Source organism: Tetrao urogallus (genome assembly GCF_951394365.1).
Source record: "Tetrao urogallus genome assembly, chromosome: 6".
NCBI classification, from domain to species: domain Eukaryota; kingdom Metazoa; phylum Chordata; class Aves; order Galliformes; family Phasianidae; genus Tetrao; species Tetrao urogallus.
In genome coordinates this window covers 6,965,205-6,982,174 of record NC_136819.1, presented here as the reverse complement: position 1 = coordinate 6,982,174, position 16,970 = coordinate 6,965,205, and the positions used below count along the sequence as shown (strand labels likewise).

At 61.1% G+C, this 16,970-nt stretch overlaps 1 protein-coding gene across 5 annotated transcripts; it reads right to left on the bottom strand.

Annotated features, from left to right (window-relative positions):
• Positions 1-1,872: 1,872 nt before the first annotated feature.
• SYT7 (synaptotagmin 7) lies at positions 1,873-16,472 on the bottom strand (the record flags this gene model as incomplete). 5 transcript variants are annotated; one of them, XM_079537702.1, is made up of 13 exons in its annotated part: positions 1,873-1,977; positions 2,211-2,410; positions 2,508-2,622; positions 3,191-3,360; positions 3,435-3,705; positions 4,036-4,171; positions 5,744-5,869; positions 6,707-7,063; positions 9,049-9,264; positions 9,763-9,894; positions 10,622-10,701; positions 11,035-11,138; positions 16,442-16,472. In XM_079537702.1, 13 exons carry the CDS (start codon positions 16,470-16,472, stop codon positions 1,873-1,875), a joined length of 2,043 nt encoding a protein of 680 aa, XP_079393828.1. The 5 variants fall into 5 exon arrangements, with proteins under 5 accessions (XP_079393828.1, XP_079393829.1, XP_079393831.1 ...); XM_079537703.1 differs by lacking the exons at positions 5,744-5,869; positions 6,707-7,063; XM_079537705.1 differs by lacking the exons at positions 5,744-5,869; positions 6,707-7,063; positions 9,049-9,264.
• Between the last annotated feature and the right edge of the window lie 498 nt (positions 16,473-16,970).

The following is a 16,970-nucleotide window of genomic DNA, read 5'->3' as shown; positions in this document are numbered from 1 at the left end:
CCAACCCAACCCCAAGCCCTGACCCCAATCCATCCCCAATCCCATCCCCAAGCCATTCCAAACCCACCCCCATCCCATCCCAACAGGGAATGTTCAGCGTTGTGGGGGGATGATCAATGTTGGGGGTGACACTCAGTGCTTGGGGATTTGCTGTGTGCTTGAGGGCGTGCACAACACTTGCAGGTGACGCTGTGACCTCCCCTGCCCCCCACCCCATAAAGATAAGGAACACGGGCAGATTCACACAGTCCTTTATTACCGAGAGTGGGAGCTGCCTCCAGAAAATGAGGGTCCCCGCTCCCTAAAAATAGGATTCTGCAAAGAGGCCTCCACCAGGCTGCCCCCTCTCCCCCCCCCCCCCCGTGCTTCATCTCTTTTTTTGTTGTTGTTTTGGTTTTTTTTTTTTTTTTTTTTTTTTTTTGGTGTTTGTTTTGTTTCTGTTTTGTCTCTGTATTTTACACACCATTTGGATGTTACCGTTACATGTAGAAGAGAGAGACCTGAACAAGATCACGGCTAAGAGCTCTAGAGTTAAAAATGAACACACAGCCCCGAGGTGATGGGGGGCGGGGGGAGGACGTGGGCACCCTGCCCCACTCCCTTCTTTGGGGACCCCTCACCCCTCAGCTCTGTGCGGCCCTTCCCCAGGCGCATGGCTCTCCTCTGTTATGTTAAAAAAAGAGAGGATGTGGTAAAAATACAAATGTCCCTAAAAGCATCGTCGTCGTCATTATTATTATTATTATTATTATTACTGTCGTAGCAGAATTATGACTTCACTCCAGATTGTCCATAGTGGTCTGATGGGGCTCTCCGGTGGACTCACTGGTGGTGGGACAGGGACAGTGCCACTGTGACCCAGGGCCACTTGGAAGGGCAGCACCCCTGTGATGGCTGCTCCTTGGGTTTGGCACGGGGTTCCCCACGCGATGAATGAACCCCAGCAGCTGGGGCACAGCCACTGATGCTTACAGGAACGTCCCAACCTTGAGGATGTCCCATCCTGGGGATGTCCCGACCAAGGGGACATGTGCCACGTGGCAGCAGGAAGACTGGGGTGCAGAGTCCCCATGGTGTCCCCAGGCGGGCAGGGGTGGCCTGTGTCCTGCCAGAGAACGTTGTGATGTACCCACAGGACTCTGGGGACACCTGCAGACCGCCTTATCCCTGACACCCAGCAGAGCAGGGAGCCCTTGGAGGGGTGCCAAGCAGTGTCATCTGCGCTCCTGTAGCACCCACACCATCGGTACCTGGCATCGGGGATGCCCGTCACGGTGCCGAGGGACCTTAGGGACACTGCTGGCACTGTGCCGGCCGGAGGCTAGCCCCCAAAGCCACCAGTGGGGACAATGACAACAGGGATGGCAATGGTGGCACTGCTCCATCCTCATGCAGTGCCCACAAGGAAGGTGGTGCATGTCAGCCCAGGAGGGGACACTGTGCCAGGTGCTCCTACCAGGGGTGACAACTTGATAGCACGGTGCGAGGGGGCAGGGGATAAGCCAGGAGGGAGGTAAAGCAGCAAACCCCACCAGAGGCAGTGATGAATGCTCCTGCTTTGGCAAACGAACCGCGGCATGGCTTCCAATCCCTTGGGTGTCCCCGGGGTGGGGACGGGGCAGGATGCGGGGACATCATCCCATTAGGGTGACACTGGCGGCTAGGAGAGGTTGTGTTGAGTGGGAAGGGAGGGGAGCTTGGCTTGGACCCTCCCACCCTTACACCAGCAGCCTCCCAAAATGTGGGGTGACACTGGGGTGAGGGCTCTGGGGACTGGCTGGAAGCACTCGCACAAGTCTTGACTTGCAGTGGGGACACGAGGACAGGGATGTCCCCAGCGCCGTCCCCAGTGCTGTCCCCAACACTGGAGGCTCAGGCTTTCAGCTGGTGCCACTGCGCCACCGCCTGCCGGGGCCGCGCAATCATGTCCTTCCAGTGCTTCACCTCGCCAGGGCCACTCTTCCAGGACAGGTAGATCTGCAGGGGACACAAGACATCAGCGCAACGCAGCGGCCCATCCACCCATTCGTCCAACCCCTCGGGGACAACAGTGCCGCTGCACTTCCCCCGTGAAACCCTCATAGACTCAACGCGGTGCCTCTCTGCGGCAACAGTGGTTGTGCTCGTTTGTCATCTTTAGCTTCAAGCAAATTAAACCTTGGTTGTCTTCATTTTGCCTCCACCATGGTGGGGACACAGCGGTGACCCACCTTGCCGATGACGTCGTTGCGGCTCAGCCTGTCCTTGTCCATGACGGTGATGACAATGGTGGTCTCACGCAGTCGCTCCGTGGGGATGTCAAAGGAGAAGGACTCGTTGAAGACAGGGTTCAAGCACCTCTTCATCACCACTGTCTTCTTCTTCTCCACACGCTTGTCCTTGTACATCAACCACACCTTCACGTAGGGGTCTGGGGGCACAGTGTGGTGCTCAGCTCCAGCCAGGCAGACAGCACCATCCCGGCCCCCCAAATCGAGCACTGGGGGTGATGCCCAACATGCTCATACCTGATGTGCCCCCGATGTCCATGGCTTTGAGATTCCGTGCCTTGATGATGTTCACCACGATGGAATTGGCGGAGGGGTTGTAGCACAGTGACAGCAGGAGTTCTCCTCGGCTGCCCTGTGGAGCACATAGAAGCTGTCAGAGCCTCCCCAGCCCCAAGAGGGGCTCCCTGGGATAGCCTCAGTCCTGCAGGGCACCCAAAACCCTCAGGGTCCCACCAGACAGCCAGGGTGGTGGAATGGGGGCATGAAGAACTGGCCCAAGACTGGGCTTTGGGGCTGGGCAGAAGGAAAAGTGGCCATCACTGGGGTAATGTTCTAGGGTCACTACCAGTGGGACATTTTTGGGGGCCATAGCCAGTGAGATGATCTTGGGGCCATCCCCAGTAGGATGCTTCTGCGAAATCCCCAAGTGGGACTTTTTTGGGGTCATTCCTAATGGGACACTGCTGAGGTCAGCCCTTGTGGTACACGTTGGGCCAACCTCAGTGGCACATTTCAGTGCAATCCCCAGTGTGTCTCTTTCGGGGCCAGCCTCAAGTGGGACATTTCCTGAAGAAGGAAAAGAAATCTTTCATTTTACGTCTGCCTGAAATATCTCATTTTGACCCCAAACGAGGACTTAACCCTAATGGGACATCAGAAGGACAGTCACAGCCCCCAGGGCCCCTCCCCATGGGCCTTACGCTGCCGTCGCTGCAGGGCTTCAGGTCCTTCCAGAAGGTCTGCATCTGGGTGAGGTCCACCTTGTTGAGGGGGATGGACACCTCCCCAATGGGGTCGTTACGGCTGAAGCGGTCATAATCCAGGACCTGAAGGTACAGCACCCGCTGCACCACCTTCTCGTAGGGGAACCCTGCGCCAGAGACGGAGGCCATGAGGTGACACCCACGGATGTTGGTGTCCATCCCCTTCCCTGCCAGCCCATACCTTCAAAGAGGAAAGTCTCGTTCCAGTGTGGGTTGAGGTTCTTCCGCTTCACCTTGGTCTCCAGCTTGTGCTTCTTGTCAGGTAGCAGGTAGATCTTGACAAAGGGGTCACTGGTGCCGCTGAAGTCCTTGGCTGGCAGCTCCTGTGCCTTCATGATCTTGACGGTCAGGGTGGACTCCTGGAAGTTGTAGCCCACGCTGAATTGGATGCGGCCCAGGTTCTCCCGGTTGGAGCCATCATGGCCTTCATCATCCTCGGAGCCCGGCGAAAGCTGTGAGAAAGGGACAAGGAGCAGTGAGAGGGGCCGTTGTTCCCATCCCAGCTGCTCTGGCCGCACCGCACAGAGCTCCAAGTGCTGGCTCCTGCAGTTCGGCGGCTGTCAGCAGGCATCAGCCCGTCTCCCATCTCCCATCTCCCACCCGCAGGCATCTCCTCAGCTGACCCCTGGCTCCCCTCCAGTGGAACGGGGAGCACCAATTAGCCAAATCCCTCCTGACAGTGCAGCCATCATGTCCCCGTGAGGGGGGCACAGCCAGCAAGCTATGACCAGAGAAGGGGCAGCCAACCCCACGGCAGAGCCCCTTCCCACCCCAGGACCTACCATAAGCATCTCACTGGTCAGGGAGTTCACCAGGTCGGAGACAGAGGAGCGTGGCTCCGTCTTGCGATCAGACTCATCCTGCTGTGTCTGCCCGGGCACAGGTGCTGTGTTCACTGCCTTGCCACCAGCTGGCAACCTGCAGGGAGAGAAGGAGTGCCCTAGAGGGGGGCGGAGGGGAACAGGAGGTGCCTGCAGCACGGGGTGTGCCAGATCCAGGCTGCAAGATGCTGGCAGCCTGCAGCAGCCTGCTGCCCTGGATGCCCCACAGTCTGTGCCAGCACATGGGTCTCTCAAACCTGGCATGCCACCAGCGTGGTATGGCACAGCCACTGGTCCCCTTAGTGTGACCAAGCCCAGTTGCTTTATGCCACAGTGCCTGGTTGATAAGTGTCCCCTTTGCTGTCACCATTGACCCGGGGTCCTTCAGCCCCCTCTGTCCCTGTGTGGATCCCAGGAGCTGGGCATGGAGTTGCGAATGGACAGAGCAGCAATGGGCACACGCCAGGACCACGCTGCCACGATGCACGATGGGGACATGGGCACAGAGTGGCAGGGACAGATCCAAGGAAGGAGGGGATGCGCACCCCAGCTGCGGGGATAGCACACGGTATGGGGGCACATTGACAGACGGAGCACGGCGGTGCCAACCCTGGGGCAAAAAAGGCACGGGCATGCAGGCACCCATCAGCACGGCAAGCACACGCAGCACTGATGGAAATGTTGGAGACCTGGGGTGGGAGGGGAATGGAGGCGGCACAGGGACAGCCCCCTCGCACAGGCAGACAGGGAGGACAGAGAGAGCTGGGGAGGCAAAGTCAGGTTAAGAACAGAGCCAAGGTGCCTGGAGCTGCCTGGTGGTGTGCGCCGAGCCAGCAAGAGAAAGGGAGGAAGAGCGAGAGAGGAGAGGAGGAGCGACTTCTGCAGTGGGCCTGGTGGGAGGGAAGGGAGAGAGAGGAGCGGGACGCACGGAGAGGTCGGCTGCTGGCACGGGAGATGTGCTGTGGTGCTCCTCCAGGATGGGCTGCAAGGAAAGGAAGGAGCTGAGAGATGGGGACAGATGGACGGAGACGTCACAAGGCGCAGAGCTGTCCCTGCTGCCGGGCCACGAGATGGAGGAAGGAGATGGAAGTGTTGGTCATGTGACGGCGGCACTGGGGAACTTGCTAAAACATGGAGCAAAACCAAGGCAAGCGGGGTAAAAATAGCTGGTGGGAGAGAGTGGGGCCACTGCCTTCTCACGGCGATCGTGCCGGGAGGCACAGCTGCTCTCCTCTGAGGTGGCACTGCCACCAACATGAGGACTCCTGGTGCCACTTGGGAGCTTGAGGTGGCCCCAAAAGAAGCCCCAGAGTGGAGGCACAGCTCCCACGGAGCCATCCCTGCGTGTGCACCACAGTGTGGTGCAGTATTTTGGGGATCCCCTTGTCCCGGCAGTGCATCCTCTCCTGGCACGGTGCCCTGAACCCCCCCAGCATGCGGCCATCAGTGATGGGGATGGGGATGGACGGAGGGAAGGAGGGAAGGATGGGGAGGAAGGGGTCAGGGTGTGCTCGGCGTTGCCGCTCTGGCGGGGAGAGCTGCAGCCGTCGCCGTGCCCGCTGCCTGGTCGCTCCAACCTGGGCGCTCCGCGAGGCCGGCCGCCTCCTCCTCCTCCTCCTCCACCCTGCGTCTCGTCCTCCTGCAGGACTGCCCTCTTCCTTCCTCCTACCTCTTGTCCCCCTGAGCGTTCGGCTGGTTCGGCTGCGTCCCAGCGGGTTGCAGGTCGGGGATATTGGCAAAGTCATCTTGCTCTGAGAGTCCCAAAACCAGGGATAACACCACCATCCGGCCTTCCCTGCCCGGCGGGGAGGGAGCAAGACGGGGGGAGAGAAAGAGAGAGGAGAACACAGCATCAGGATGGGGACTACAGGTGGGGATGGACCGGGAGCGCAGCCCCTGCAGAGGAAATGGCATCTGGGGGTGGGTGAGGGCCGTGGGGTGACAGGTGTCAGTGGCATCCTGGGGCCAAGATGGCACCACGGTGCCAAGTAAAGAAAGCAAAAAGCAAAAGCAGCATTAATGGCTCCACAGAATGGTCATAGCTCGCTTGGTGCGTCCCAGCTCTGGGTGGGGGCTCCCACACAAACTGGGGCTGGAACCCATCGAAACAGAGAGCAACACGACCCTGGGGACGGCTGATGAGCCTCAACTATAAATCAGGAGGCTGGAGGGAGAGGGCAGAGCCTGTGAGACACAGCGGAGCACAGAGGGGGTCTCCACCGGCAGTGAGCTGGGGATGGATGACGGGATGCCTGCAGCTGAGAGGACCCTTGCATCAGGGGAGGTGACTACGGGGAGGATGCAGAGGATGCGATATACTGAGCAGTGACGGCATCCCATGGCAAAATATGGGGACAGTGCGCAATAAGATACGGGGAGAGCACACGGTGAGATAAAGGGATGGCATGGAGCACCCTGCAGCCTGAGCGGGCACCGAAACTGGGGCCATGCAGCTGGGCACCCCACACAGGGGGACTGTTACCGTTGCATCCCCTCATCCCACGGAGCTGACGGGACCCGTGGGCACCGAGCCAGGTTGGGCAGATGGGAGCCCTCCCTGAATCCCTGCCGTGGGCTTTACCCACGCCTGGAGGAACCGCCGGGGAGAGGAGGAGCCCGCGAGCGAACTTACAGGAAGGACTTCATGTCCAAGCCACGGTTGCGTATTTGCCCCACCACGTGGTCCCAGCTGCCGGGGTTGGAGCGGCTCGTGCGCTGCTTGGAGCTGGCAGCGATGCCCTGGCGCACTTGGCCACCGCGGGAGCCCCGGGGGTTGCTGGCGCTGCCGGAGGAGCTGCTGTGGGCCTGGAGGTGGCCCAGGCTCTGGCTGGTGGTCGGCTGGCTGTGGTTGCTGCGCTGATGCTGGCTGAGGGGCTGCTGCAGGCTTTGCTGGCGCATGAGCGTGCGGGGCCTCTGGCATTTAGGGTCGCCTGCTGAGGTGGGGATATACTCAAGGGTAGTGGCTGTGGACAGGGTGGAGTCCTCGAAACTTAGGGAGAGGAAGGGCAGAGGAGAGGAGAGAAAGGAGAAGAAGGTGAAAGGGCAAAATTGGAGGAAGGAAAAGAAGAGAGTTAGCGAGAAGATGCCCCAGTGCAGGGAGCACTCTGGCAGGGGCCAGAGGCTACAGCCAGCGGTTTCTCTGCCTCCCGGCTGCAGCACAGCCTCTCTGCGCTCCCGCGCTGCCATCTCACCACTGCCGCCTGCCCGGTGTGTTCGCAGCGCCCGTCTGACCTCCTCTGCCAGCTGCGTAATGAGGCTGCTGCTGTGGGAAGGCGGGTCCCTTGGTGCCACACGGCGCCGCTCACGTGCTGCAGCCAGCCCGCCCTGTCCCCGTTACCCCATCCCTCCCAGCACAGCAGCACCCAAGATGCGTGGCACCACCGTCCCCGGAGCACCTCAGCATGCTGGGATGGCACGGTGCACCACACGTTCCCAAGGGTGAAGCCGGGCACAAACAGAGCACAACAGGCACACAGCAACAGGGAGAGCAGATGGATCCCACTGGGTTGGCGCAGATGGGGATGCGCATTGCTGTTGGGCACCCTTGGGATGCCCGTGACTCTCGTGGATGGGGACAAAGTGTGGTGCTGGGTGCTGCCCACGTGCAGAGCAGCAGGTGCGTGGCATGGTGCCGTTGCGCTGAGTAAGGGCATGCAGCCCAGCCAGCCTGGCTAAAGCCTTGAGGGGGTCCTTGGTGCAGGGGGGAGCCTTCTTCAGAAGCAGCCTCCCTCCCCAGCACCGTGGCTCCTTTGTTGCCCAGGGGCCAGCGGGGCAAAGCTGTGCCGCTGTGCACTGCAGCAGTGGGGAGGCAGAGCTGCAGGCAGTGTAAATTTTGTATATATGCATATATATATATATATACACATGTATATTATATATATATATATATAAATTTTAAAAAAAAGGGGAGGGGGGAAAGGTAAAGAAAGAGTGAGAGGTGGAAAAAAGAGAGAGAAGAGGGAAGGGAGTGGAGAGCTGGGACAGATCTGGCCCTGAGGCCCCCGGGGCCCAAAGGCACGTGGGGCGCTGTGCCTCCTCCGCGCCCGCCGCCGACCTCCTTTCAGTTTCCTATCAAATCTGAAATTAGTTCCATTTACAACCTCTCCATCATGGGAAACTAAATCTGGCTCTGCTCGGCCCCAAGCCAGCTGGAAGCTCCGGATCTGCCAACACCGCACCACGTGGGAGGCGCCCACAGACAGGGCACTGCAGCCCCCAAACCTGTCCCCATGGGGTTCTGGGGGGCACTGAGGGGCTGGGAGGCGGTGACACTGGGAGGGCACTGAGTGGCTGAGGGTGATGCCACCAGAGGGCAGTGAGTGACTGTAAGACGGTGACGGAAGGACGGCACTGAGTGGCCATGGGATGGTGGCACAGGGAGGGCACGGAATGGCCATAGTGTGATGACACCAAGTGCTACCCATGTGGCTCCTGCCAGGACGCCTTGCACAAGAGGAACCCTATCCCACAGCAACACCCGAATGCAAGTAGGCTGTGTGCAAAGATGCCAAAAAATCCCAAGGGCTTTGAGGGCGGCGCTGCCATCCCCTTAACTGTCCATCCCCCTGCACCTGGCTCAGTGCACCACGCATCCCGCAGAGCTCAGCAGCATCCAGCACAGCCACGCTGCCCTGGGCCCTGCCCCAGCATCCCCACATACTTTGCCGGCACATTTTTGGGATCTGAACCCAGCGACCGATGGAGCAGGGGCTGCTGCAGCCCCAGCTTGAGCAGGTGGAGAATACAGAGACATCGAGACCCCGGCCAGCAACCTGCTGCCACCACTTTTTCCCCTAAAGCTCAGATCGTGCCCCAGTGCACGGGGTTGCACTGCGGATGGCACACGGACGGCGGAGCAGCGTGTCCCTGTGATGTCCCAGCACCGCAGGGATGTGGGCGAGCGGCTCCTGACCCCCCTGGGAGGGGAGTGGAGAGGGGGGCATCCATCCGGGAGGGCTGTGCGTGCTCACTCACTTGGACAGGCTGAGCTTCCCTGCGGCCAAGTGGCTCTGCACCGTGTGCCAGCGGCCCCTCGCTGCCTTCCCTGTGCCGGGCTCGCTGTGCGCAGAGATGCTGCTCCTCATGCCGTCCTCGGCGCACTGCTGCTTGTCCCCGGGGCGGCCGTCGCGGTCCCCGGCCAAGCCTGCGGTGGCCGATGCCGTCAGCTTAGCCCCTGATAACAGAGAGCCACTGGGCCGGGCCGGCAGACGGACCCCCCCAGGACAGACATGGAAAGGGGCCGGATAGACAGACGGACGTGTCGGGGAGCCATGGTGTGCGGAGGGACAAGGAGGAGGGCACAGAGCCAGAGGTGGACAGACAGACAAGGGACGGACAGAGAGAGAGAGAGAGAGAGAGAGAGAGAGAGAGAGATACATCAGCACTGCCAAAAAAATAAATCAAAATAAATGGGCCGGGGGAGGAGGGGGGGCCTGGAAGGCGTGCGGGGCAAAATGGTACAAATCCAAAAGGGAAAAAAAAGAAACAAACAAAAAAACCAAAAGACAAAGGGGAAAGGAGCCCTGTCCAAAACGTGCAACACCACCCCTGCTGCCGGGGGCCCCGGGGTTGCTCGTCTCCATGGGGCTGCCCATGGGGTGGGGGGGAGGAGGAGGAGGATGAGGAGGAGGAGGAGGAAGGCGCGTGGGTGCTGCCCATGTAGTCATAGCCCGGTAAGGAGAGACTCACTTGAGGGAAAGGCGCGGGTCACCGTATGGGGCGTAAGGTGAAATGTTTAGAATAAACTCCTTGGGAGGGTACGAACTCCATTTCTGCTGCACTGTGTTGTCATTGTTATTCCAAAAGTCTCTGTCTAGATCGCTACAGCAGACCGTGGGGAGGGAGAAAGAAGAGGGAAATACAAGAGAGAAAGCTGAATTCCTGCCAGGGGGAGCGCAGCCCTCCGCCCCGGCTGGGCCCTGTGGAGAGAAACAGACAAGACGGATGGACGGACGGATGGCTGCAGAGAGATGGGAGCAGGCTGAGGGGAGAGAAGGGTGCAGAGGGTTAGAGAAATGCGGTGCAGGGCTGCTTCCCAGCATTCTGGCAGCCAGATCCGGAGAGGGACGCAGCAGTGAGTAGAGGGGATCCCATTGCCAGAACCGTCCCCCCTGTGTGCTCCTTTTGGCACATCATGTCTGGACACACAGGGACCCCATCCTGTGCCCTGCCATTATCCACACAGGTGAAGCGTGCTCCATCCCCACAGTGTGTGAGTGTCCCCCACGTGCGCCCCAGCTCCAGTGCCACAGCGGCACCCCATTCTGCTGCTGGTGGCCATGGTGACACCTCTGCTCCAACCAAGGGGACAGCAGCTCTCTGCAGGGCACTGCAAGACCAGGGATGCTTTGGCATAATTGCAGACCACGCACTGCTCGGTATCCCCAGCTTAAAAATCACTGGGACAGCCACCTCTGTCCCCATGGTGCGTCCTCCCACGGATGCCCTGATCCTGGTGTCCCCACACGTCCATGGATGACAGCAGGCAGGGCACTGTGGCACTGTGGCAGTGCCATCCCAGCCCCTCTCCCCCTGCCTTGGCACCTACTTGATGGTTTTCTTCTCACTGCGGCCTCGGCTGGAATCTGGTGTGCCCACAGTCTCCAGGGATGTCTTGTACCGTTTTCCCTGTGGGGACAGCAGAGGGGTCAGAGCCAGGCGCTGCCCCCAGGTCGGAGGAGGTAATTTCAGGCTTAATTGACCCCGGGTTAGTCGATTTGCAATTCCCAGCATAAGGGATGTGGTGGCACACACAGAGGAACTGGGGCTCGGAATCGGGGCAGCGCTGTGCTGTGATTTTCAACGGATGTTCAGCAGGGAGGAGCACAATTAGCGAGCTAGGAGGTTATAGTGGGACACAGGCACAGGGACGGGGAGGGCTGGCTGTCCTGCTACGGAGCATGGCCGCCCTGCTGCCCCCGGGTGCGCTCACCACCTGCACCCTGCCCCACGGACACTTACCAGTCTGCGCTGGCACCACTGGCAGATGCCACACAGGATGATGGTGACGCTAAGGCTGATGGTGATGATGGCCGAGACAAGGACGACATCGCGGGAGGGGGCCCCTGGGGAGGAGCAGAGCAGAGCTGAGGCTGGGGGACCTAAGGGCGGATGGACGGCCCTTCTGGGGACCCACAGCCACTCCACAGCACCTGTGGTGTGGGCACAAATGGGGAGAGGATCACTAGGGACACATGGCAGGGCCACCACCCTGCCCCACTGCACTGCGGGGGCTGGTGGGACCCCATCCCTGGCATCCATGTCATGGCCGCTACCTGACTGTAGCTGCTGTTTTCAGAGGCTGTATGTCCATGAAAGAGGTAGATGAGCAAATGCTAAAAGTTCAGAACAAAAATAGCAGTTACTTTGTCAAATGGATTCCTAATAACTTTAAAACCTGGCCGCAGTGCCATCCATGTCCAGACATCCCCACCACCAACGTGGACAGAGAGGCTGGAGCGAGCCCACCCCGAGCCATGCTGCAGTATAAATATTAAACAATAATGGTTAATAATTAATTCACCCGCAGCCCTTGTTATTGTAATGAAATTTGCCAGCGGCTCCGGCGCTTTCATGAGTCACGGCAGCTGGACCCCACGCCCTGCTCCCATGCCTGAAGCCCACAGGGGGACAACAGGTGACAAAGCACTGGCAGCCCCCATCCTTGGAGGGCGAGGCAGGGGGCACGGTGGCACTGAGAGTTGGATGAGTGCCTCTGGAGCCGGGTGCCCGCAGGGGCCAGCAGGTGATGGTGCCACCAGGGATGGGTGGCACAGTGGGATGGAGACCTGGGATACACATGTGCTACAGAATGGGCGGGGAGGGAGGGGGGGATCCGGCGCTTGGTCACGAGGCCCCGTGTATAGAACCCGCTTAGCAACTGTTGCCTAGGAGGGAATTTGGGACCAGCCCTTAATTTCTAACATTTAGAAAGAGCCATGGAGGAGCGTGGCGCTTAGCACAGTGCTGGAGGCAATGGGACTGAGCCCTGCTCGCAGCTGCCCCATTTGGGGACATGGTGACACGTGGGACACCGTCCTGGCATTGCATCCCAGTGCTCCAAGCGCTGAGAATCCACCGTGCTTCTGCCCTTCTGGTATCCACTGTATCCCCGAGGGAAGGGCAGATGGGAAGGTGCCAGCTGGAAAATGCAGCTCCAGTGATGCAAGTGCATGGACACAGGGACTGAGCCTGTGCCAGTGGCTGCCACTTCTCACAGGGTCAAGTTCATCTCCAGTATAATCCCATAAAGGGAAATTAAAAGGGAGAAGGACAGCGTGCTGCAGGCACGACACTGAGGATTATCCCTCTTAGAGTGAAGGAGAAAGCAGAGGATGCTGTCACCAAGGGGACTTTGGCTCCTGCCCCGGTGACATCGCAGGGTCACACGCTCCCGGCACCGCTGGGCAGTGCTGCAGCAGCACTCACAATGAGTTGTTTTCCAGTCAATTAGCATCGCTTAATTAAGCAGAGAAGCCGAGCGCAGAGCTCCCGGCTCGTCCCCAGCTGCAGGTGCTGCCCGGCGCGCAGGGAGGCGGCACGGGGGGAGACGTGGCCCCTCGCTGGGAAGGGTGGGCACCCCTATGATCGTTGTCACGCTCACAGCACTTCCAAAAGGGCACGGAGCCCAAAAACGGCCAATTCCCCAAATGTTCTGCGGGCAGCATCAAAGCACGGAGCCTCCTCTCGAAGCTCCCAAAATAACCCCCGCCTGCTGCGCTCCCGGGAAGCGCGATCGCAGCCGCTCCCCGTAGCCGGCGTGCACGGCTCCGCGCCGAGGCTCTGTCGCGTGCCAAGCGCCGACAGCGGAAGGGGAAGCGGGCGAGGGTTCCAAGAGCGCCCGCAGCCACCGAGGGATGAGATGGCGAGCCCAGGGAAGGAAACGGGGCGCCCGGTCCCGGTGGGTGTGGGCTCAGAGCATCGCTGTGCGCTACAGGAGCACCGCCCCGCGCTGCGCCGTGCAACGGGGCAGGAGTGAAGTGGCCGCGGTGCCACAGCGGGGCTTCCCAGATGCCGCTCGCCTGGTGCCACGCTGTTCGTTCCTCCCTTGCTCATCCTCCTACCCATTTGCTAGATATTTTCCAAAGCTCTTATTTTTAGGTTGCAGCTGAGAAGCTGCGAATTTGCAGCTTTGTGCTCCTGTGCAGGATGCAGGGGGAGCTGCGATGGAAACCCCCAGAAGGAGAGTGCAGAGTGGGCACGGCCACCCGCCCAGCCCAGTGCTGCTGGTGGCCACCCCAGCAAGCTGCTGGCCACGCTTTCAGCACCTGTCTCCACCGAGCACTGCTGCTCATCATGCTAGGAGCGCCCAGGGCGAGAGGGTTGGGAACAGGCGTCTGCTTTCCATCTGTGCATTTGTCTGCCTATCCGCAGGCCCCCCTCTCCAACACACCCATCCATCTCTCCAACCACCCATCCATCCCTTGTACACAGCTGTCTCTCCATCCAGCCATCTGGCCAGCCCCCGGAGCTGCCAGTTTGTCCATCCCTGTCCCCATCCACACCAAGCCACCCGCCCCAGGGACCCGCACCACTTCCCAGGTCCCTCTCTGCTGGCACCCGCTGGGAATGCCAACGCTTCAGCTGCAATAGGCAGCAGTGCCTATAGGCACCTTTCCAAAATACCAGCATTGTGCCCTCCTGGTGCCACAAACCCTTCTGCAGCATGGCACAGGGAGGAGCAGTGGGGACCCCCAGGGCTCCATGTCCTCATGCCCACGTCGGCCGGGTGCATCCGCACGCAGAGGGCAGCACATGGATGCACTCTTCCCCCAGTGCTCTCCTGCAGTCAGGTTATTTTCAGCTCAGGATTTCCGGAGACATGCGTGGTTTCTCTGCTTTGTGCTTCCCGCTTCTGATGAGCACCTGAGACCCCCAGAACTTTGCGTACCCACAGATGCCCAGCCATCAAACCAAGGACTACCTTCCTTGTCAGCATCCCAGCTCCTGACATCCTTGTGACATCCCGTGTCCTGCAGCACAGATAGCTCTGGCTCAGCCCCAGCTGTCTTCCCAAAACATGGCCCCATGTGTACAGCCTCCTCCTTCTCCTCACCCCCATCTTCATGGAGGGACCCTGAGCTGCACCCTCAGTGATGCACTCAGACCCCAGGACAGTGGGAATGGTCTCCTATGGCGGGCCCCCATCTCCCTCTCCATCTTCATGCATCCCACCATAGGAATACCCTGGCTTGGACAGAGAGAACCGTGCCACATGCTTTGCCCTCCCTCTCTCCCTCCCTCAATGCCTCTGCTCCGTCTCCAGCAGCGCCATCAGCCGCTTCCCTTTCAAACCTCATTAACTCCCCCCAAGGTGACCCGCTCCCTCCTGCAGCAGGGCCAGGAACAGAGCTGCCCGGGGATGATACCCAGGGACAGGGGGACCCCGCACGCTCCCGGGGCACCCCAAGCTCACAGCTGGTGGCACTGCATGATGGTACGATGGCACCATGGGGCACAGGACCAAGCTGCCGTGCCCCCAGCACACCATGCCCCACGGTGTGCCCTCAGCCTTGTCCCCAGGTCCCCGCTGTTCCTGCTCAATACTCAGGCTGGCGCTCTGCCTTTGTACACAGCCACCGTGCACCAGCCCCACTGTCTGCTCTTCGAAAGCCCTTCCCCTGCTGAATTCATCTATAATAGATATTGGAGCTGAGCCCCCAGGGGCTGGGGGGTGGCAGTGATATTATCTTCATCTGTCTTCATTCCCCTCTCTCTCCCCGCCCTTCTCCAGCAGGCTGAAAAGCCGCGAGAGCAGGCGGAGGAAAGCCACCTCTGGTTCTGCTCTGCTCCTTGGCACTGGCGGATCGACCACAGCTCCCCATCTCCATGTCCCTGCGTCCCCATCAACTGGCCCATCCCCATCCCCATTCCTATCCTTATCCCTATCCTGATCCCTGTCACTATCTCTGTCCCCATCTCCATCCCAGGCACTCCCATGGGCACCCCACTTCCATGGGAACAGGACAGAGCTGCATGGGGACACAGGCACAGGCAGGGAATGTGCAGGACACAGCAGGTGCCTGGCTCCTGGCAAGGCACACTGGGTTATTTATCTGCACCCGCAGGGACGAGGATGCAGGTGGGGAGCGGGGACAACAGCTCCCAGCACCTGTCTGGGGCACAGGAATGGAGCATTTGGGTGCAGTTGCTGTGGGAGAGGGGAAGAGGAGGTCTCACCCGTTGTGCAAATAGCTAGTGACACTGAAGTTACCCCCATCACCCCGTGCATCTCCTCCACAACAACAACAGTGCTGGCTGTGCCCATGGAGAGCGCAGCACTGGGGAGAGAGTGCTGCTGGCACCCGGTCCCTATGCTGTCCTCCTCTTGGCACCCCAGCTGTCCTCAAGGCCACCTATATCCAGTGGCTTGGCCATGGGTGCCAAACTCAGAGGGGGAATGGAACCATGGAGCAGCAGAGGGGCAGGCAGGGGAGCAGCAAGCAGAGCAGATGGTGCCCTGGTGTCAGCCACTGCGGCACCCTGATGCTATAGGGCCAGTTTTGTAGGGATGCCCCACGTAGTGGGAGAGCCAGGAGTGGGACCAAGGGACAGAAGGGGTGTGTGCTCCGTCCCAGTGCCAACCTTGTGAAGGCACAGCAGACACAGGGGGCAAGGAGGATGTGACTCCGGGAGCAAATCGGGGGAGCATTGGAGGGGGAATGAATCCAGGTGCAGAGTCTGGGCTGCAGAAAGGGTGAGCAAGGGGCTGCTGGGGACCTGTCCCATCTCCCCACTGTCATCACAATGCCGGGTGACCTTGGGCCACCGGCCGATCCCGCAGGGCATCCCAGCCGGGCAGTGACACCGAGCGGGCGACAACGTCCCCTCGAAGGCTGTCAGTGCTGCCGCCCGCCACGGGCAACAATGCGTGGTGCTGCCCCTCGGCGCGGCCGCATCCCGCAGGCCTGCAGCTCACGGTGCTCTGCCACGCGTCCCCGTGATGTCCCCGTGTCCTTCTGCCGGCGGCTATCACCGAGCCACGCCGTGCCATCGCCGCTCGGGCACCGCGGTGGCCGCACCCCCGCCACCTCCTCCCCGCCAGCGCCCCACATTCTTGACGACGGGGCCGAGCGGCGCCCGGAGAGCGTGAGCTCAGCAAAACGGCGGCGTGCAGCCCCCTCCCCAAAGCACGCAGCCCAGCACGGGCGGGGGGGGGAGGAAGGGGCTGCGGAATCCCACCAGGGAGGGAGCTGCGAGGTCGAGGGCTGCACCGCGGGGGAGAAAAGGGGGGGGAAAGGAGGGGATGCTCCGCAGGAGCGTGACTCATTTGAAAGCGGCAGCGGTGACTTTCTCCGCGGAGCAGCGCTCGGTGCGGGAGAAAAAGGGGGGACCCGCGGGGCGCGGTGCCGGTGCGGGGCGGCCTCACCTGCGCTCGCAGCCTCCGGGTCTAGGTACATGGCGGCGGGGCTCGGCGGGGCTCATCAGACGGCGGCGGCTGCAGGAGGCGGCGAGGCGCGGGGCGTGGGTGCCGCGGGGGCCGCGGGGGGCGGCGGAGCGGCCGGGGCCGGCATGCGGCGGCGGGGGGGGCCCGGGAGCCTCGCGGTGTTCGGTGCCGCCCGCCCGCTGCCTGCTGCCGGCTGTGCGTGTGTGTGCGTGTGCGGGTGTGTGCCACGGTCGCGCATCCACTTGCTGCTCGCTGCTGGCGGGAGAGGAAACTGCAGCCGGCAGGGAGGGAGGGAGGGAGGGAGAGAGGGAGGAGTGGGGGAGATGGGCGGGGGGGCTCCGGTTCTGGGGACCCACCCGGGGAGTGGCGGGGATAGGTGCGGGGTGGGAGCGGATGCGCGCGGACAGCGCACGGACGCGTTAATGCGCGGTGACACGCACGGGGAGCCGCACCCTGCCCGCTATCCCGCGGGGACACGCGTCAGGTGCCCGCTCCGCACCGCTCCCAGCCC